Source organism: Sapajus apella, unplaced genomic scaffold (genome assembly GCF_009761245.1).
Source record: "Sapajus apella isolate SASKATOON/1434 unplaced genomic scaffold, GSC_monkey_1.0 scaffold149, whole genome shotgun sequence".
Taxonomy (NCBI): Eukaryota; Metazoa; Chordata; class Mammalia; order Primates; family Cebidae; genus Sapajus; species Sapajus apella.
This window is the reverse complement of record NW_022437089.1, coordinates 1,949,608-1,967,090: the sequence shown is the minus strand read 5'-3', so window position 1 is coordinate 1,967,090 and position 17,483 is coordinate 1,949,608. Positions and strand designations below refer to the sequence as shown.

Here is a 17,483-nt window from a genome sequence, read left to right as displayed (position 1 = left end):
AAAGAATATATATTCTGCTGCTGGTGAATGGAATGTTCTGTATATATCTGCTAATTCCATTTATTCTAAAGTGTAATTCAAGCCTAAATTTTCTTTATTAATTTTATATCTGGATGATCTGTTAATTGTTAACAAGGTGCTGAAGATTCCTACTATTATTGTCTTGCTCAATCTTTCCCTTTAGATCTGTTAACATTTGCTTTACATATTTAGCTGCTCCGATATTGGGTGCATGTATATTGACAATTAACTGCTCTTGATAAATTGACCCCTTTATCATTATGCAATGACCTTCTTTGTCACTTTTTACAGTTTTTGACTTAAAGTCTACTTCACCTGCTATGGTATCATTACTCTAGTTCTCTTTTGTTTCCATTTGCCTGGAATATCTTTTTCCACCCATACTTTTAGGGTGTGTGTCCTTAAAGGTGGAGTCTCTTAGGAAGCATATGGTTGGATGTTAATTTTTTTATCCACTTAGCCATTCTATATCTTGATTGGAGAATTTCATCCATTTACATTCAAGGCAATAATTCATAGGTAAGGACTTACTACTTATATTTTGTTGTTTGCTGGTTGTTTTGTAGATCCTTTCTTTCTCTCTTGCTGTCTTTCTTTGTGATTAGATTATTTTCTGCAGTGGTATTTTTGGTTCCTCGCTTTTCATCTTTTGTGTATCAAGTGTAGGTTTTTGCTTTGTGGGTGCCATGAGGCTTACATAAAACATTTTTAGCTATAACAGGTTATGTTAAGCTGTTGACAACTTAACTTTGATCATATTTTTAAAACTATGAGATTAAAGCTTCCTTTTGAGGGGATTGCTGGCAAGATGGCCGAATAGGAACAGCTCTGGTGTGCAGCTTCCAGCGAGATCAATGCAGAAGGCAGGTGATTTCTGCATTTCCAACTGAGGTACCTGGTTCATCTCATTGGGACTGGTTGGACAGTGGGTGTAGCCCAAGGAGGGCGAGCCAAAGCATGGTGGGGCATTGCCTCACCCCAAGAAGCTCAAGGGGTCAGGAAACTCCCTCTCCTAGCCAAGGGAAGCCATTAGGATCTGTACCCTGCACTATGGCCCTGTTACTGCCCTCTTCCCCTGGTCTTCACAACCCGCAAACCAGAAGATTCCTTCCAGTACCTGCACCACCACCAGAGCCCTGTGTTTTCAGCACAAAACTGGGAGACAGTTTGGGCAGACTCTGAACTAGCTGCAGTAGTTTTATTTTTCATACCCCAGTGGCACCTGAAATGCCAACAAGACAGAAACATTCACTCCCCTGGAAAGGGGGCCGAAGCCAGAGAGCCAAGTGACCTGGCTCAGCAAGTCCCACCCCACAGAGAACAGCAAACTAAGATCCACTGGCTTGAAATTCTCACAGTCAGCACAGCAATCTGAGCTCAATCTGGGATGCATGAGCTTCGTGGGGGGAGGGGCATCCACCATTGCTGGGGCTCAAGTAAGTGGTTTTAATCTAACAGTGTAAACAAAGCCACCAGGAAGTTCGAACTGGGCAGAGCCCACCAAAGCTCAGCAGGCTTTGCTGAGGCAGGCAAATTTTGGGGCTTTGCTGCTGCAGGCAGACTGTCTCACTAGATTCCCTCTTCACTGGGCATGGCATTTCTGAAAAAAGGCAGCAGCCCATCAGGGACTTATAAATAAAACCCCCAACTTCCTGGGACAGAGCATCTGGGAAAAGGGGTGGTTGTGGGCACAGCTTCAGCAGATTTAAACATCCCCACCTGGGAGCTCTAAAGACAGCAGTAGATCTCTCAGAACAGCGTTTGAGCTCTGATAAGAGACAGACTGCCTCCTCAAGTGGATCCCTGACCCCCGTGTATCCTGACTGGGAGACACCTCCCAGCAGGGGCCAACAGACACCTCATCCAGAGAGCTCTGGCTGGCATCTGGAAGGTACCCCTCTGGGATGAAGCTACCAGAGGAAGGAACAGCAGTAATATTTGCTGTTCTGCAGCCTCCACCAGTGATACCCAGGCAAGCAGTATCTGGAGTGGACCTCCAGCAAATTCCAGCAGACCTGCAGCAGAGAGGTCTGACTATTGGAAGGAAAACTAACAAACAGAAAGAAATAGTTTCAACATCAACAAAAAGGATGTCCACCCAGAGACCCCCATCCAAAGGTCATCAACTTTAGATACCAAAGATAGATAAATCCACAAAGATGGGGACAAACCAGCACAAAAAGGCTGAAAATTCCAAAAACAAAAAGTCCTTTTCTCCTCCAAGGGATTACAACTCCTTGCCAGCAAGGGAGCAAAACTGGATGGAGAATGAGTTTGGTGAAGTGACAGAAGCATGTTTCAGAAGGTGAGTAATAACAAACTCCTACAAGCCAAAGGAGCATATTCTAACCCAATGCAAGGAAGCTAAGAACCTTGAAAAAAGGTTAGATACATTGCTAACTAGAATAATCAGTTTAGAGAAAAACATAAGCGACCTTACAGAGCTGAAAAACACACCACGAGAGCTTTGCAAAGCATACACAAGATTGAGTAGCTGAATCAGTCAAGCAGAAGAAAGGACATCAGACTTTGAAGGTCATCTCAATGAAATAAAGTGGGAAGACAAGATTAGAGAAAAAAGATTGAAAAGAAACAAAGCCTCCAAGAAATATGGGATTACGTGAAAAAACCAAATCTACATTTGATCGGTGTACCTGAAAGGGACAGGGGGAATTAAACCAACTTGGAAAACACTCTTCAGTATACTGTCAAAAAAACTTCCCCAAACTAGCAAGGCAGGCCAACATTCAAATTCAGGAACTACAGAGAACACCACAAAGACACTCCTTGAGAAGAGCAACTCCAAGACACATAATCATCAGATTCACCAAGGTTGAAATGAAGAAAAAATTCAAAGGGCAACCAGAGAGAAAGGCCGGGTTACCCACAAAGGAAAGCCAATCAGACTAACAGTGGATCTCTCGACAGAAACCCTACAAGCCAGAAAACAGTTAGGGCCAATATTCAACATTCTTAAAGGAAAGAATTTTCAGCCCAGAATTACATATCCAGCCAAACTAAGCTTCATAAGTGAAGGAGAAATAAAATCCTTTACAGACCAGCAAATGCTGAGAGATTTTGTCCACCAGGCCTGCCTTACAAGAGCTCCTGAAGGAAGCACTAAACATGGAAAACAACAACCTGTACCAGCCACTGCAAAAACATACCAAATTGTAAAGACCATCAACACTATGAAGATACTGCATCAACTAATGGGCAAAAGAACCAGCTAGGATCATAATGGCAGGATCAAATACATGCATCACAATATTAACCTTAAATGTAAATGGGTTAAATGCCCCAATTAAAAGACACAGACTGGCAAATTGGATAGAGTCAAGACCCATTGGTGTGCTGTATTCAGAAGACCCATCTCACGTGCAAAGACACACATAGGCTCAAAATAAAAGGATGGGAGAATATTTACCAAGCAAACTGAAAGCAAAAAAAAAAAAAAAAAAAAAAAAGCAGGGGTTCTAATACTAGTCTCTGATAAAACGGACTTTCAGCCAACAAAGATCAAAAAAGACAAAGGACGGCATTACATAACAGTAAAGAGGTCAATGCAACAAGAAGAGCTAACTATCCTAAATATATATGCACCCAACACAGGAGAACCCAGATACATAAAGCAAGTTCATAGAGACCTACAAAGAGATTTAGACTCCAATACAATAATAGTGGGAGACTTTAACACCTCACTGTCAATATTTGACACATCAACAAGACAGAAAATTAACAAGGATATCCAGGACTTGAACTCAGATCTGGACCAAGTGGACCTAACAGACATCTACAGAACTCTCCACCACAAATCAACAGAATATACGTTCTTGTCAGCACCACATTGCACTTATTCTAAAATTGACCACATATTTGGAAGTAAAACACTCCTCAGCAAATGCAAAAGAATGGAAATCATAACAGTCTCTCAGACCACAGTGCAATCAAATTAGAACTCAGGATTAAGAAACTCACTCAAATCCAAACAACTACATGGAAACTGAACAACCTGCTCCTGAATGACTACTGGATAAATAATGAAATGAAGGTAGAAATAAAGATGTTCCTTGAAACCAATGAGAACAAAGACACAATGTACCAGAACCTCTGGACCACATATAAAGCAGTGTGTAGAGGAAAATTTATAGCACTAAATGCCCACAAAAGAATGCAGGAAAGACCTACAATTGACACCCTAACATCACAATTAAAGAACTAGAGAAGCAAGGCAAACAAATTCAAAAGCTAGCAAAAGACAAGAAATAACTATCAGAGCAGAACTGAAGGAGACAGAGAAACAAAAACCCTTCAAAACATCAATAAATCCAGGAGCTGATTTTTTGAAAAGTTCAATGAAACAAATAGACTTCTAGTAAAGACAGACTAATAAAAAAAGAGAGAAGAATCAAATAGACATAATAAAAAATGATAAAGGGGATATTGCCACCAATCCCACAGAAATACAAACTACATCAGAGAATACTATAAACACCTCTACACAAAAAAATCAGAAAATCTAGAAGAAATGGATAAATCCTGGACACTTACACCCTCCCAAGACTAAACCAGGAAAAAGTAGAATCCCTGAATAGGCCAATAACAAGTTCTGAAATTGAGGGAGCAATTAATAGCCTACCAACCAAAAAAAGTCCAGGATCAGATGGTTTCAAAGCCAAATTCTACCAGACGTACAAAGAGGAGCTGGTACCATTCCTTCTGAAACTATTCCAAACAATAGAATAAAGGGAATCCTCCCTAACTCATTTTATGAGACAAACATCATCCTGATACCAAAACCTGGCAGAGACACAACTAAAAAAGAAAATTTCAGGCCAATATCCCTGATTAACATTGATGTGAAAATCCTCAATAAAATACTGGCAAACCAAATCCAGCAGCACATCAAAAAGCTTATCCACCACCACCAAGTTGGCTTCATCCCTGGAATGCAAGGCTGGTTCAACATACGCAAATCAATAAAAGTAATCCATCACATAAACAGAACCAAAGACAAAAACCACATGATTATGTCAATAGATACAAGAAGGCCTTTGACAAAATTCAACAGCCCTTCATGCTAAAAATTCTCAATAAACTAGGTATTGATGGAATGTATCTCAAAATAATAAGAGCTACTTATGACAAACCCACAGCCAATATCATACTGAATGGGCAGAAACTGGAAGCATTTCTTTGAAAACTGGCACAAGGGATTTTCCAGCAAGATGGCTGAATAGGAACAGCTCCAGTGTGCAGCTCACAGCTCCAGTGTGCAGCTCACAGCAAGAGTGACGCAGAAGGTGGGAGATCTCTGCATTTCCAATTGAGGTTCCTGGTTCATCTCATTGGGACAAGTTAAACAGTGGGTGCAGCCCAAGGAGGGGGAGCTGAAGCAGGGTGGGGCATAGCCTCACCCAGGAAGCACAAGGGGACAGAGTACTCCCTCTCCTAGCCAAAGGAAGCCATTTGGGACTTTTCTAGCACTCTGGTACTCTGGCTGAAATACTGCACTTTTCCCATGGGCTTCACAATCCACAGACCAGGAGATTCCCTCAGGTGCCTACAACACTTGCACCGCAGGTTTCCAGCACAAAACTGGGAGGCTGTTTGGGAAGACACCAAGCTAGCTGCACCAGTTTTTGTTTGTTTGTTTGTTTGGTTTTTTTTGTTTTGTTTTGTTTTGTTTTGTTTTCATACCCCAGTGGTGTCTGGAATGCCAGCAAAACAGAATCCCTCATTCCCCTGAAAAACAGGGCTGAAGCCAGGGAGCCAAGTGATCTGGCTCAGCGGATCCCACTCCCACGAAGATCAGCAAGCTAAGATCCACTGGCTTGAAATTCTCACAGCCAGCACAGCAGTCTCAGCTCAACCTGGGATGTTCAAGCTTGGTAGGGGGAGGTGCATCCACCATTGCTGAGGCTTGGGTAGGTGGTTTTTACCTCACCTGTGTAAACAAAGTTGCCAGGAAGATTACCCAATAACTCAAGATGGATTAAAAATTAACTCAAGATGGATTAAAATTTTAAGCAAGAGACCTAACACCATAAGAAACCTAGAAGAAAACCTAGGCAATACCATTCAGAACATAGGCTTGGACAAGGACTTCATGACTAAAACACCAAAAGCATTGGCAATAAAAGCCAAAATAGACAAATGGGATCTAATTAAACTTAAGAGCTTTTGCACAGCAAAAGAAACTATCATTAGAGTGAACTGGCAACCAATAAAATGGCAAAAATGTTTACAATCTACCCACCTGACATAGGGCTAATATCAAGAGTCTACAAAGAACTTAAACAAACTTACAAGAAAAAAACAAACAACCCCATCAAAAAGTGGGCAAAGGATATGAACAGACACTTCTCAAAAGAAGAGATTTATGCAGCCAACAAACATATGAAAAAAGGCTCATCATCACTGGTCACTAGAGAAATGCAAATCAAAACCACATTGAGATACCATCTCACGCGAGTTAGAATGGTGATCATTAAAAAAAATCAGGAGACAACAGATGCTGAGGAGTATGTGGAGAATAGGAACACTTTTACACTGCTGGTGGGAGTGTAAATTAGTTCAACCACTGTGGAAGACAGTGCACCAATTCCTCAGGGATCTAGAACTAAAAATACCATTTGACCCAGCAATCCCATTACTTGGTATATACACAAAGGATTATAAATATTTCTATTGCAAAGACATACGCACACATATGTTTATTGTGGCACTGTTCACAATAGCAAAGACTTGGAACCAACCCAAATACTCATCAATGGTAGACTGGATAAAGAAAATGAAGCATATATATACCATAGAATACTATGCAGCCTTAAAAATGGATGAGTTCCTGTCCTTTGCAAGGACATAGATAAAGCTGGAAACCATCATTCTCAGCAAGCTGACACAAGAACTTAAAACCAAATACTGCATGTTCCCACTCATATGTGGGTGTTGAACAATGAGAACACATGGACACATGGAGAGGAGCATCACACACCAGGCCTGTCGTGGAGTTGGGGGGTAGGGAAGGGATAGCATTAGGAGAAATACTAATGTAGATGATAGGGTGATGGATGCAGAAAACTACCATGGTACATATATACCTATGTGACAAACCTGTAGGTTCTGCACATGTACCCCAGAACTTAAAGTATAATGAACACACATACACACACACAAAAGAAAACCGGCACAAGACAAGGATGCCCTCTCTCACCACTGCTATTCAATATAGTATTGAAAGCTCTGGCCAGGGCAATCAGGCAAGAAAAAGAAATAAAGCGTATTCAACTAGGAAAAGAGGAAGTCAAATTGTCTGTATTTGCAGGTGATATGATTGCATATTTAGAAGACCCCATCATCCCAGCCCAAAATCTCTTTAAGCTGATAAGCAACTTCAGCAAAGTCTCAGGATACAAAATCAGTGTGCAAAAATCACAAGCATTCCTATACACCTATAATAGAAAAGCAGAGAGCCAAATCATGAGTGAACTCTCATTCACAATTGCTGCAAAGAGAATAAAATACCTAGGAATACAACTTACCTGGGCTGCAAAGGACCTCTTCGAAGAGAACTACAAACTGTTGCTCAAGGTAATAAGAGAGGACACAAACAAATGGAAAAACATTCCATGCTCATGGTTAGGAAGAATTGATATTGTGAAAATGGCCATACTGCCCAAAGTAATTTTATAGATTCACTGCTATCCCCATCAAGCTACCACTGACTTTCTTCACAGAATTGGAAAAAAACTGCTTTAAATTTCATACAGAACCAAAAAAAAGCCTGCATAGCCAAGATAATTCTAAGCAAAAAGAGCAAAGCTGGAGGCATCACGCTACCTGACTTCAAGCTACACTACAAGACTACAGTAATCAAAACAGCATGGTACTGGTAACAAAACAAATATATAAACCAATGAAACAGAACAGAGGCCTCAGAAATAATACCACACAGAGTGAACAGGCAACCTACAGAATGGGAGAAAATTTTTGCAATTCCTCCATCCAACAAAGGGCTAATATCCAGAATCTAAGAACTTCAACAAATTTGCAAGAAAAAAACAACCCCATCAAAAAGTGGGCAAAGAATATGAACAGACACTTCTCAAAAGGAGACATTTATGTAGCCAACAAACATATGAAAAAAAAGCTAATCATCACTGGTCATTAGAGAAATGCACATCAAAACCACAATGAGATGCCAGTTAGAATGGCGATCATTAAAAAATCAGGAGACAACAGATGCTGGAGAGGATGTGGAGAAATAGAAATGCTTTTACACTGTTTTGGGGAGTATAAATTAGTTCAGCCATTTTAGAAGACAGTGTGGCAATTCTTCAAGGATCTAGAACTAGAAATACCATTTGACCCAGCAAATTCCCTTACTGGGTATATACCCAAAGGAGTTTTGTTACTTTGGTGGTGTCATGGTTTCCTGATTGTAATCCTTGTGACCATGAACTGGTATTTGCCCATCTGAAAAACTAAGGACTTATTCCACTCTTTGCAGGCTGGCTTCAGCTGGGAAAGCCCTTCATCAGCCAGCCTGTCCAGAGATTCTAGGAGAGCTTTCTGGTGTGGTCCATGGGCAGGCTCACTGCTGGAGTCCTCAAGTAAGCTGGCGTGGTCCCTGTGTGAACAGGGGAGTAAGCCCGGTATCTGGATCCATGGCAACCATCCCAGCACTGGAGTCTACTGGGATGGTCCTGGACCCTGAGTTTACTAGAGTAGGCCTGGATCCAGGCACTCCTGGAGTGTGAGGCCACAGGGGCTTGCCTGGCACTGGGCAAGTCTGGAGCCTATGTCTGTGTAGTCCATCTTGGAGACTGGGTATGTGGGTGCCAGCCTGGTTCCTGAGGCCATTGGTACCGACCTGGTTCTGGGGTGTGGCTGGAGACTTGGTCTTTGGGCAATTGCCCGAAGTCTGAGGTTGAAGAGATCAGCTTAGTACTGGGTTGGGCCTGAAGCCTGGGGCTGTGTGGGCCAGCCTTGTTTTGGGCTGGGTTGGAGCCTGATGTGGGCCTGAAGCCTGAGCTTGAATGGGCCAGCCTGAAACCTCGGGCCATCAGGGATGGCCTGGAACTGGACCAACCTGGAGTCTGTACCCATGAGGGCTATATTGGAGGCTGAATCTTTTGGTGCTGACCTGGTACCTGAGGCCATGGGTGCCAGCCTGGAGCTGAGGTCCATGGGTGTCAATGCGGCACTGGGACAGACCCAAAGCCTGGAAGTGTGAAGGGCAGCCTGGAGCTGAGTTGGTCTGGATACTGGGTCTCTGGATATTGGCCTTAAAGTGGAGTCCAGATGTGCTGGTTTTGTGATAGAAAGGGGCTGGAGAAGTGTCTGGCCTGAAGCCTGAGGCTGAAGGGGCTGTCTTGGAATGAGTGCAAGCCTGAAGGTATGATCTGGTGCTGAAGGAAGTCTGGAGTTTGGGGCTATTTGCCCAGGTATGGGAGACTACATCTGCAGGGATGGCCTGGACCCTGGAGCTACAATGGCTAGCCTAGTGTCCAAGTCTGTGGGGACCAGCCTACAATCCGGGGTAATCATGGCTTGTCCAGGGCTAGACTTTACTGTGTCAGTCCCAGTGCTGGGACCTGAGTCAAATTCTGGTGTTCACATCGCTCTTCTTCTCCCAAGCAAAGAGCATCTTTCTGCATACTGTGTTGGCTGGGATTGATGAAGGCATAACAGGTAATTTAAAACTGTCCTGCTAAAGAGAAAAATAAAGGAAAAGAGAGAAAAGCTTCATTTAGAAAGAGATACCCATGAAAGATCTGAATGAAAAGTGGGAGCCAGGCATGTGCATATGTGAGAGAATGTGCATATGTCTCCCTCACGTAAGGGAAGGCCAAGTGAAAAAGTCCTGGGGCAGGAGTTTTTCAGGCCTACTTGAACAATAGCAAGAAAATCTGTGTCATAAGTGAGTGAGTGAGGGATATGAAAGAAGAAAGGTAAGGTGGGATCACATCATGTGGGTTCTTATAGGGAACTGCAATGAATTAGGCCTTGATTCAGTAAGATAAGATGATTGCAGAGCACTGAGTATGGGAAAGACATCACTCTGGCTTCTGGGTGGTTAATAAACTGGGTGGAAAAGGAGGTGGTTCGTATCATGTGGGTCCTTGTAGACAACTATGAGCACTTGGGCTCTAATTCTGAGTGAGGTGAGGACATTGCAGCGTAATAAGTAAGGAAAAGACATGATACGACTTACATTTTGACATGATTGCTCTGTCTATGGTGCAGAATGTTCCGGGTGTATGAGGGGCAAGTATGGGAGTAGGGAGAAGAGTCAGGAGGCTTTGGACTGGGCAGGGGCGGGGAAGATGGACAGATTCTGGATACATTTTGAAAGGTAAGCTGATCAGAGTTGTTGATAAATCAAATGTGGAGTTAGAGGGAAAGAGAGGAATCAAGGAAGATACCTAAGTTTTTGACCTGACCATTTCTAGCTTCCAGTGAGTTTTTTTATGAAAAGGAATTGAGTTTTTAGCCTTTGTTTGTACTATATATATTTAAGGTATATAACATAATGTCTTGATATACATATACATAGCAAAATGATTACTATAGTCAAGCAAACTAACATATCCATCACTTCATGTGGTTACCTTTTGTATACAGTAAGAGCACCTAAAATCTACCCTTTGCAAATTTTCAGTTTACAATATTATCAAATATAGTCCTCATCTTTTACATTATATCTCTAGACTTACACATTCTACATAACTGCAACTTTGTACCCTTCGACCTACATCTCCCTATTTCCTCCCAATCACTGCTCTATTCTTTGTTTCTATATATTTGACCTTTTAATGATGCCACACATAAGTGAGATCATGGAGTATTTGTCTTTCTGTGCCTGGCTTATTTCACTTATCATAATGTTCATGTTGTTACAAATGACAGGATTTTATATTTTTAAGTCTGATTAATATTCTGTTATAGAAATATATCACAACTTCTATATCCATTTATCTATTGATGGGAACATAGGTTGTAGGTTGTTTCTATATATTGGCCTTTGTGAATAATGCTGCAGTGAACATGTAAGCACAGATAGCTCCATGAGGTGCTGATTTTTTATTGAATACTTTTCTGCATCTAGTCATGATCATATGGGTTTTCTAATTTGATTCGTTAATGTGGTGAATTATATTACTATGTTATTTTATTTAATTATTCTAACTGAGCTTTGTATTACTAAGAGAGGATATCTTAGCTATATTTTTCCATTTTCTCCATCCTATTTATTCCTTCATTTGTTTTCTAAGTTGCAATATTTGAAACCATATATACATATATTTTGAGATGGAGTCTTGCTCTTGTTGCCCAGGCTGTAGTGCAGTGGTGCAATCTCGGCTCACTGCAACCTCCACCTCCCAACTTCAAGCAATTCTCCTGCCTCAGCCTCTCAAGTAGCTTGGACTACAAGTGCCCACCACCATACCTGGCTAATTTTTGTATTTTTTGTAGAGACGGGGTTTCTCCATGTTGGCCAGGCTGGTCTCAAACTCCTGACCTCAGGAGATCCGCCCACCTTGGCCTCCCAAAGTGCTGGATTACAGGTGTGAGCCACCGTGCCCGGCCGAAACCATAATTTTCTACTACTCATCTCTGAAAATGTACTGTATTGACACTATCTTCTGCCAAATAGCGTTTTTGGAGCAAGTAGGTAAACCTAGCCACCATTTGAAACATTGTTTCTACAGATAAATGAGCATTGGATTCCAGACAACTGATTTCCCTGTGAACTTTAGAAACTAAAGTGTTCTGAGGTTGGAAAAAAAAGATAAACTTCTACTGGGAGACTTATGAGGATGTTTAGTTTCCAGCACAATTTTCCAGAACTTCCATTTTCAGTATAGTGCAAGCTAGGGCACCTGGTCTCTGTTGTTATGTGCAAATGATAGCTCACTCATGTTCTTTTTTAAGGTATCCTCACCTGAGTCCCAAGTACAAGGAGTCTTTTGATGTGGGCTGTAACCTCTTTGCCAAGTTTTCTGCATACATTAAGAATACACAAAAGGAGGCAAATAAAAGTAAGATACCTTTCTTTAAATCTCTATTTTTCTCTCACTCTTCATATTTTTACTCAGGAAAAATAGACTTTTCCAAAATATATAGCATATTTCAGGGAATAGCCTAGTCTTCCCCTCATTCTCTGTTCTCTCCGCTGAAATTCCCTTGTATTAAGTTTTATTAGATTTAGAACTCAAGATTCAATATAGCAATTACCAACACAGCTCAATTAGAATATTGACATACCAGGTGTGAACTAACTGCAGGACTGTGTACCTTTAAGTTTTCTTAAACTGTGGCAGCTACCATTTTCCATGAACATTCTTAAATAGGTTTATTATCCTCTGAGTCACAAGAACTGTGTGTTTTCTTCACTTTCTAGCTCTTCTGAGTTGGATAACATATATCACTTTTCCTTCTTTTACTCTCCAACCAATGTACCTCCTTAAGAAAAGTCCAAAAGATTTACATTCACTATTCAATCTTACTTTCTGTTATCAGTAAGTAGTTGAGCATTCTAAATAGTTAACTAGATGTTGAAGAGCCAGCATAAGCAATGTGTATAGATAGAGGTATCTAAATGTATGGAAAGCATATTTAGAAAGCATTTAGCCGTAAAGACAATACATTTACAAGTAACTTTATTACTTCATTGCGTCAGATTTTGAAAAATCTCTGCTCAAAGAATTCAAGCGTCTGGATGACTACTTAAACACCCCGCTTCTGGATGAAATTGATTCAGGCAGTGCTGAGGAACCCACAGTTTCCAGAAGACTGTTCTTGGATGGGGACCAGCTAACACTGGCTGATTGTAGCTTGTTACCCAAGCTGAACATTATTAAAGTAAGTATTTACAGGGCAGGCTGAATGGGTGGGAGGGGTTTACCAGTTGCCAGCACAAAGCACAGTGACGTGTCATCATCATCATGTGTAGCATATACATCTCTTTTTTCTCTTTAGAGGAAAGATCCATAATAACCTCTTCTGGGAGGTATTAAAACTTGGGTTTTGTTTTTTTTTTTTTTTTTCCTTTTTGAGATAGGATCTGTCACCCAGGTTGGAGTGCAGTGGTGTGATCAAGGCTTACTGCAACCCCCACCTCCCAGGCTCAAGCAATCCTCCCATCCCAGCCTCTTGAGTAGTTGGGACTACAGGCGCATGCCATCATGCCAAGCTAATTTTTTGTACTTTTTGTAGCAACAGGGTTTTGCCATGTTGCACAGGCTGGTCTTGAACTCCTAGGCTTAAGTGATTCACCTGCCTTGGCCTCCCAAAGTACTAGGATTACAGGCATGAGCCACCACGCCCAGCCAAAACTTGTTTCCTTCTTTCTAAATCAGAAGGTGTTTTCCACTGTCTTGTCTATAAAATAAGAATAATATTACCCATTTTACAGAATTGTTAAGAGAATTAAACAAATTAAAGCATTTAAAATGCTTGGAACAGTGTCTGGATCGTAATAGGGGATAACCAATGTAGGCTATTAATATTATGATGAATTTATCATAAATTTAACAAATATATATTGAACAGACTTACACAGAATTTACTCTCTGAGTTCTATGCCAAACACAGTGGATACATAAAGAAATAAGATATAGGACTTTAAATAAACTCTTAGGCTAATGGTGGTGGATATGTGCTCATTTTCTTTGCTTCCTTCTTCTAAATATAGTCATAAATGGGCCGGGCGCAGTGGCTCAAGCCTGTAATCCCAGCACTTTGGGAGGCCGAGGCGGGTGGATCACGAGGTCAAGAGATCGAGACCATCCTGGCCAACATGGTGAAACCCCGTCTCTACTAAAAATACAAAAAATTAGCTGGGCATGGTGGTGCGTGCCTGTAATCCCAGCTACTCAGGAGGCTGAGGCAGGAGAATTGCCTGAACCCAGGAGGCGGAGGTTGCGGTGAGCCAAGATTGCGCCATTGCACTCCAGCCTGGGTAACATGAGTGAAACTCCTTCTCAAAAAAATAATAAATAAAAATAAATAAATAAATAAATAAATATAGTCATAATTAAATACAGAATCAGTATAAACATGATTGTAAGCTATGGCTTTGTCAACGTTTGTAGGCAAAACATCAAAATAGTCCAAGATTCAAGTCTACTTCGTAGTTTATTTTATGGTACTTTTTGTGTCAATAAGATGCTTTTGATAATCCTGACTTCTAAGATATATTTCTACATAGTAGGCATGTTACTGGTGCCTTTTACTACCAACTTCTTTTTCCTTTTTTTTTTTTTTTTTTGCAAAATTCTAGGTTGCTGCCAAGAAATATCGCGACTTTGACATTCCAGCAGAATTCTCAGGAGTCTGGCGTTATCTCCACAATGCCTATGCCCGTGAAGAATTTACCCACACGTGTCCTGAAGACAAAGAAATTGAAAATACTTATGCAAATGTGGCTAAACAGAAGAGTTAGGATAGCTCTTACAGGAGAAAAGGCTGTGTTTGTGATCAGATTTTGCTTATTGACACATTAGAAAGGGTTTGCCAATAAGAATATGAAAAATACTGCTTCTTCTATCCAACTCTCTTATGAAAAGGAACTCTGTATTTTCTGTTAGCCGTAAACAATCTGTCCCCTGTGTATTTTATAGGTCTTCATACTTTTACTTAATTTTCTTTATCCATAGGACAAGCCACTGCAATCCTGAATGACATGGAAAGCATCACAATCTTTTGTCTTTTGCTTGAATTCCTGGAATGCATATGTATAAGCTAAACAGATGTCTGTAGTTATAAATGTCATAAGTAGAGGTAACAATTTCACCCTGTTCCTTAGAAACATTTCCATATAAATCATTAAATAATTTCACATTTTTATTAGTTTAATATATACATTAGTTTATTTCTGATATAAATAATAAATTCAAAGAGTGAGCATATCAGAGAGGCAAATTCTGAAAGAATGATTATTCGTATGTTTATTGAAGCACTGTTCACAATAGCAAAGACTTGGAACAAACCCAAATGGTTATCTAGCCCATCAATGATAGACTGGATAAAGAAAATGTGGCACATATACACCATGGAATACTATGCAGCCATAAAAAAAGATAAGTTCGGCTCCCAGGTTAGGTTGCGGCGCGGGCGGCGGGCGGAGCTGGTCCCATTGTGCTGCGGCTCCGTGCGGCCTGCAGTCCCGGGCCGGCGCCCCACGCTGCCCGCCCACCCGCCATGGAGTCCGGCCCCGACAGCCCAGCCGCCTCCGGCCCCACTGCCATCCGCGAGGGCTGGTTCTGCGAGACCTGCAGCCTGTGGCCTGGCCAGGCCCTGTCACTGCAGGTGGAGCAGCTGCTCCACCACCGGCGATCGCGCTACCAGGACATCCTAGTCTTCCGCAGTAAGACCTATGGCAACGTGCTGGTGTTGGACGGTGTCATCCAATGCACAGAGAGGGATGAGTTCTCCTACCACAAGATAATCAACCTGCCTCTCTGCAGCCACCCCAACCCGCGAAAGGTGCTGATCATCGGGGGCGGAGACGGAGGCTTCCTGCGCGAGGTGGTGAAGCACCCCTCCATGGAGTCCGTGGTCCAGTGTGAGATCCACGAGGATGTCATCCAAATCTCCAAGAAGTTCCTGCCAGGGATGGCCATTGGCTATTCTAGCTCGAAGCTGACCCTACACGTGGGTGATGGTTTTGAGTTCATGAAACAGAATCAGGACGCCTTTGATGTGATCATCACTGACTCCTCAGACCCCATGGGCCCCACCGAAAGTCTCTTCAAAGAGTCCTATTACCAGCTCATGAAGACGGCCCTCAAAGAACATGGCGTCCTCTGCTGCCAGGGTGAGTGCCAGTGGCTGCACCTGGACCTCATCAAGGAGATATAGACATTTACAGAAGTCTCCACCCCAAATCCACAGAATATACATTCTTCTCAGCACCACATCATATCTACTCTAAAATTGACCACATAATTGGGAGTAAATCACTCCTCAGCAAATGCAAAAGAACGGAAATCATAACAAACAGTCTCTCAGACCACAGTGCAATCAAGTTAGAACTCAGAATTCAAAAACTAACCCAGAACCGCACAGCTTCATGGAAACTGAATAACTTGCTCTTGAATGTTGACTGGATAAACAATGAAATGAAGACAGAATAAAGATGTTCTTCGAAACAAACGAGAATGAAGACAAAACATACCAGAATCTCTGGGACACATTTAAAGCAGTCTCTAGAGGAAAATATATAGCAATAAGTGCCCACATGAGAAGCAAGGAGAGATCAAAAATTGACACCCTATCATCAAAATTGAAAGAGCTAGAGGAGCAAGATCAAAAAAACTCAAAGTCTAGCAGAAGACAAGAAATAGCTAAGATCAGAGCAAAACTGAAGGAGATAGAGACACAAAAAACCCTTCAAAAAACTAATAAATCCAGGAGCTGGTTTTTTGAAAAGATCAACAAAATAGACCACTAGCCAGATTAATAATAAAAAAAAATTGATGCAATAAAAAACGATGAAGGGGCTATCACCACAGATTCCACAGAAATTCAAACCATCATCAGAGATTATTAAAAACAACTCTATGCACATAAACTAATAAACCTGGAATAAATGGATAAATTCCTGGACACTTGCCTCCTCCCAAGCCTAAACCAGGAAGAAGCCAAAACCCTGAACAGACCCATAACAAGGTCTGAAGTTGAGGAAGCAATTAAGAGCTTACCGCCCAAAAAAAGTCCAGGTCCAGACGGGTTCACAGCCGAATTCTACCAGACATACAAAGAGGAGCTGGTACCATTCCTTCTGAAACTATTCCAAACAATACAAAAAGAGGGAATCCTTCCCAAATCATTTTATGAGACCAACATCATCCTGATTCCAAAACCCGGCAGAGACTCAATAAGAAAAGAAAACTTCAGGCCAATATCCATGATGAACATAGATGCAAAAATCTTCAATAAAATACTGACAAGCCGATTGCAACAGCACATCAAAAAGCTTATCCACCATGATCAAGTAGGCTTCATCCCGGGGATGCAAGGCTGGTTCAACATACGCAAGTCTATAAACGTAATTCACCATATAAACAGAACCAAAGACAAAAACCACATGATTATCTCAATTGATGCAGAGAAGGCCTTTGACAAAATTCAACAGCCCTTTATGCTAAAAACCCTCAATAAGCTAGGTATCGATGGAACGTATCTCAAAATAATAAAAGCTATTTATGACAAACCAACAGCCAATATCATACTGAATGGGCAAAAACTGGAAGCATTCCCCTTGAAATCTGGCACTAGACAAGGATGTCCTCTCTCACCACTCCTATTCAATATAGTACTGGAAGTTCTAGGCAGAGCAATCAGGCAAGAAAAAGAAGTAAAGCGTATTCAAATAGGAAATGAGGAAGTCAAATTGACTCTATTTGCAGATGACATGATTGTATATCTAGAAGACCCCATCGTCTCAGCCC

At 41.4% G+C, this 17,483-nt stretch overlaps 1 protein-coding gene and 1 pseudogene across 3 annotated transcripts in view; both read left to right on the top strand.

The window, feature by feature from the left end:
* CLIC2 (chloride intracellular channel 2) overlaps positions 1-14,886 on the top strand; it is a 45,815-nt gene extending 30,929 nt beyond the window's left edge. Inside the window, exons 4-7 of one of the 2 annotated variants that reach the window (XR_004264743.1) lie at positions 11,962-12,068; positions 12,710-12,891; positions 14,312-14,565; positions 14,630-14,886. Coding sequence is in view for 1 of the 2 variants with exons in the window: in XM_032265160.1 (XP_032121051.1) it covers positions 11,962-12,068; positions 12,710-12,891; positions 14,312-14,473 (451 nt within the window). In the remaining variant the exon portion in view is untranslated. Of the gene's footprint in view, positions 1-11,961; positions 12,069-12,709; positions 12,892-14,311 lie in introns of both variants that reach the window. The other variant, XM_032265160.1, reaches the window with a different exon arrangement.
* Positions 14,887-15,151: 265 nt separating this feature from the next.
* LOC116541184 lies at positions 15,152-15,901 on the top strand (annotated as a pseudogene). Its single transcript, XR_004264742.1, has one exon. The product of XR_004264742.1 is annotated as a spermidine synthase pseudogene (transcript).
* The last annotated feature ends 1,582 nt before the right edge of the window (positions 15,902-17,483 follow it).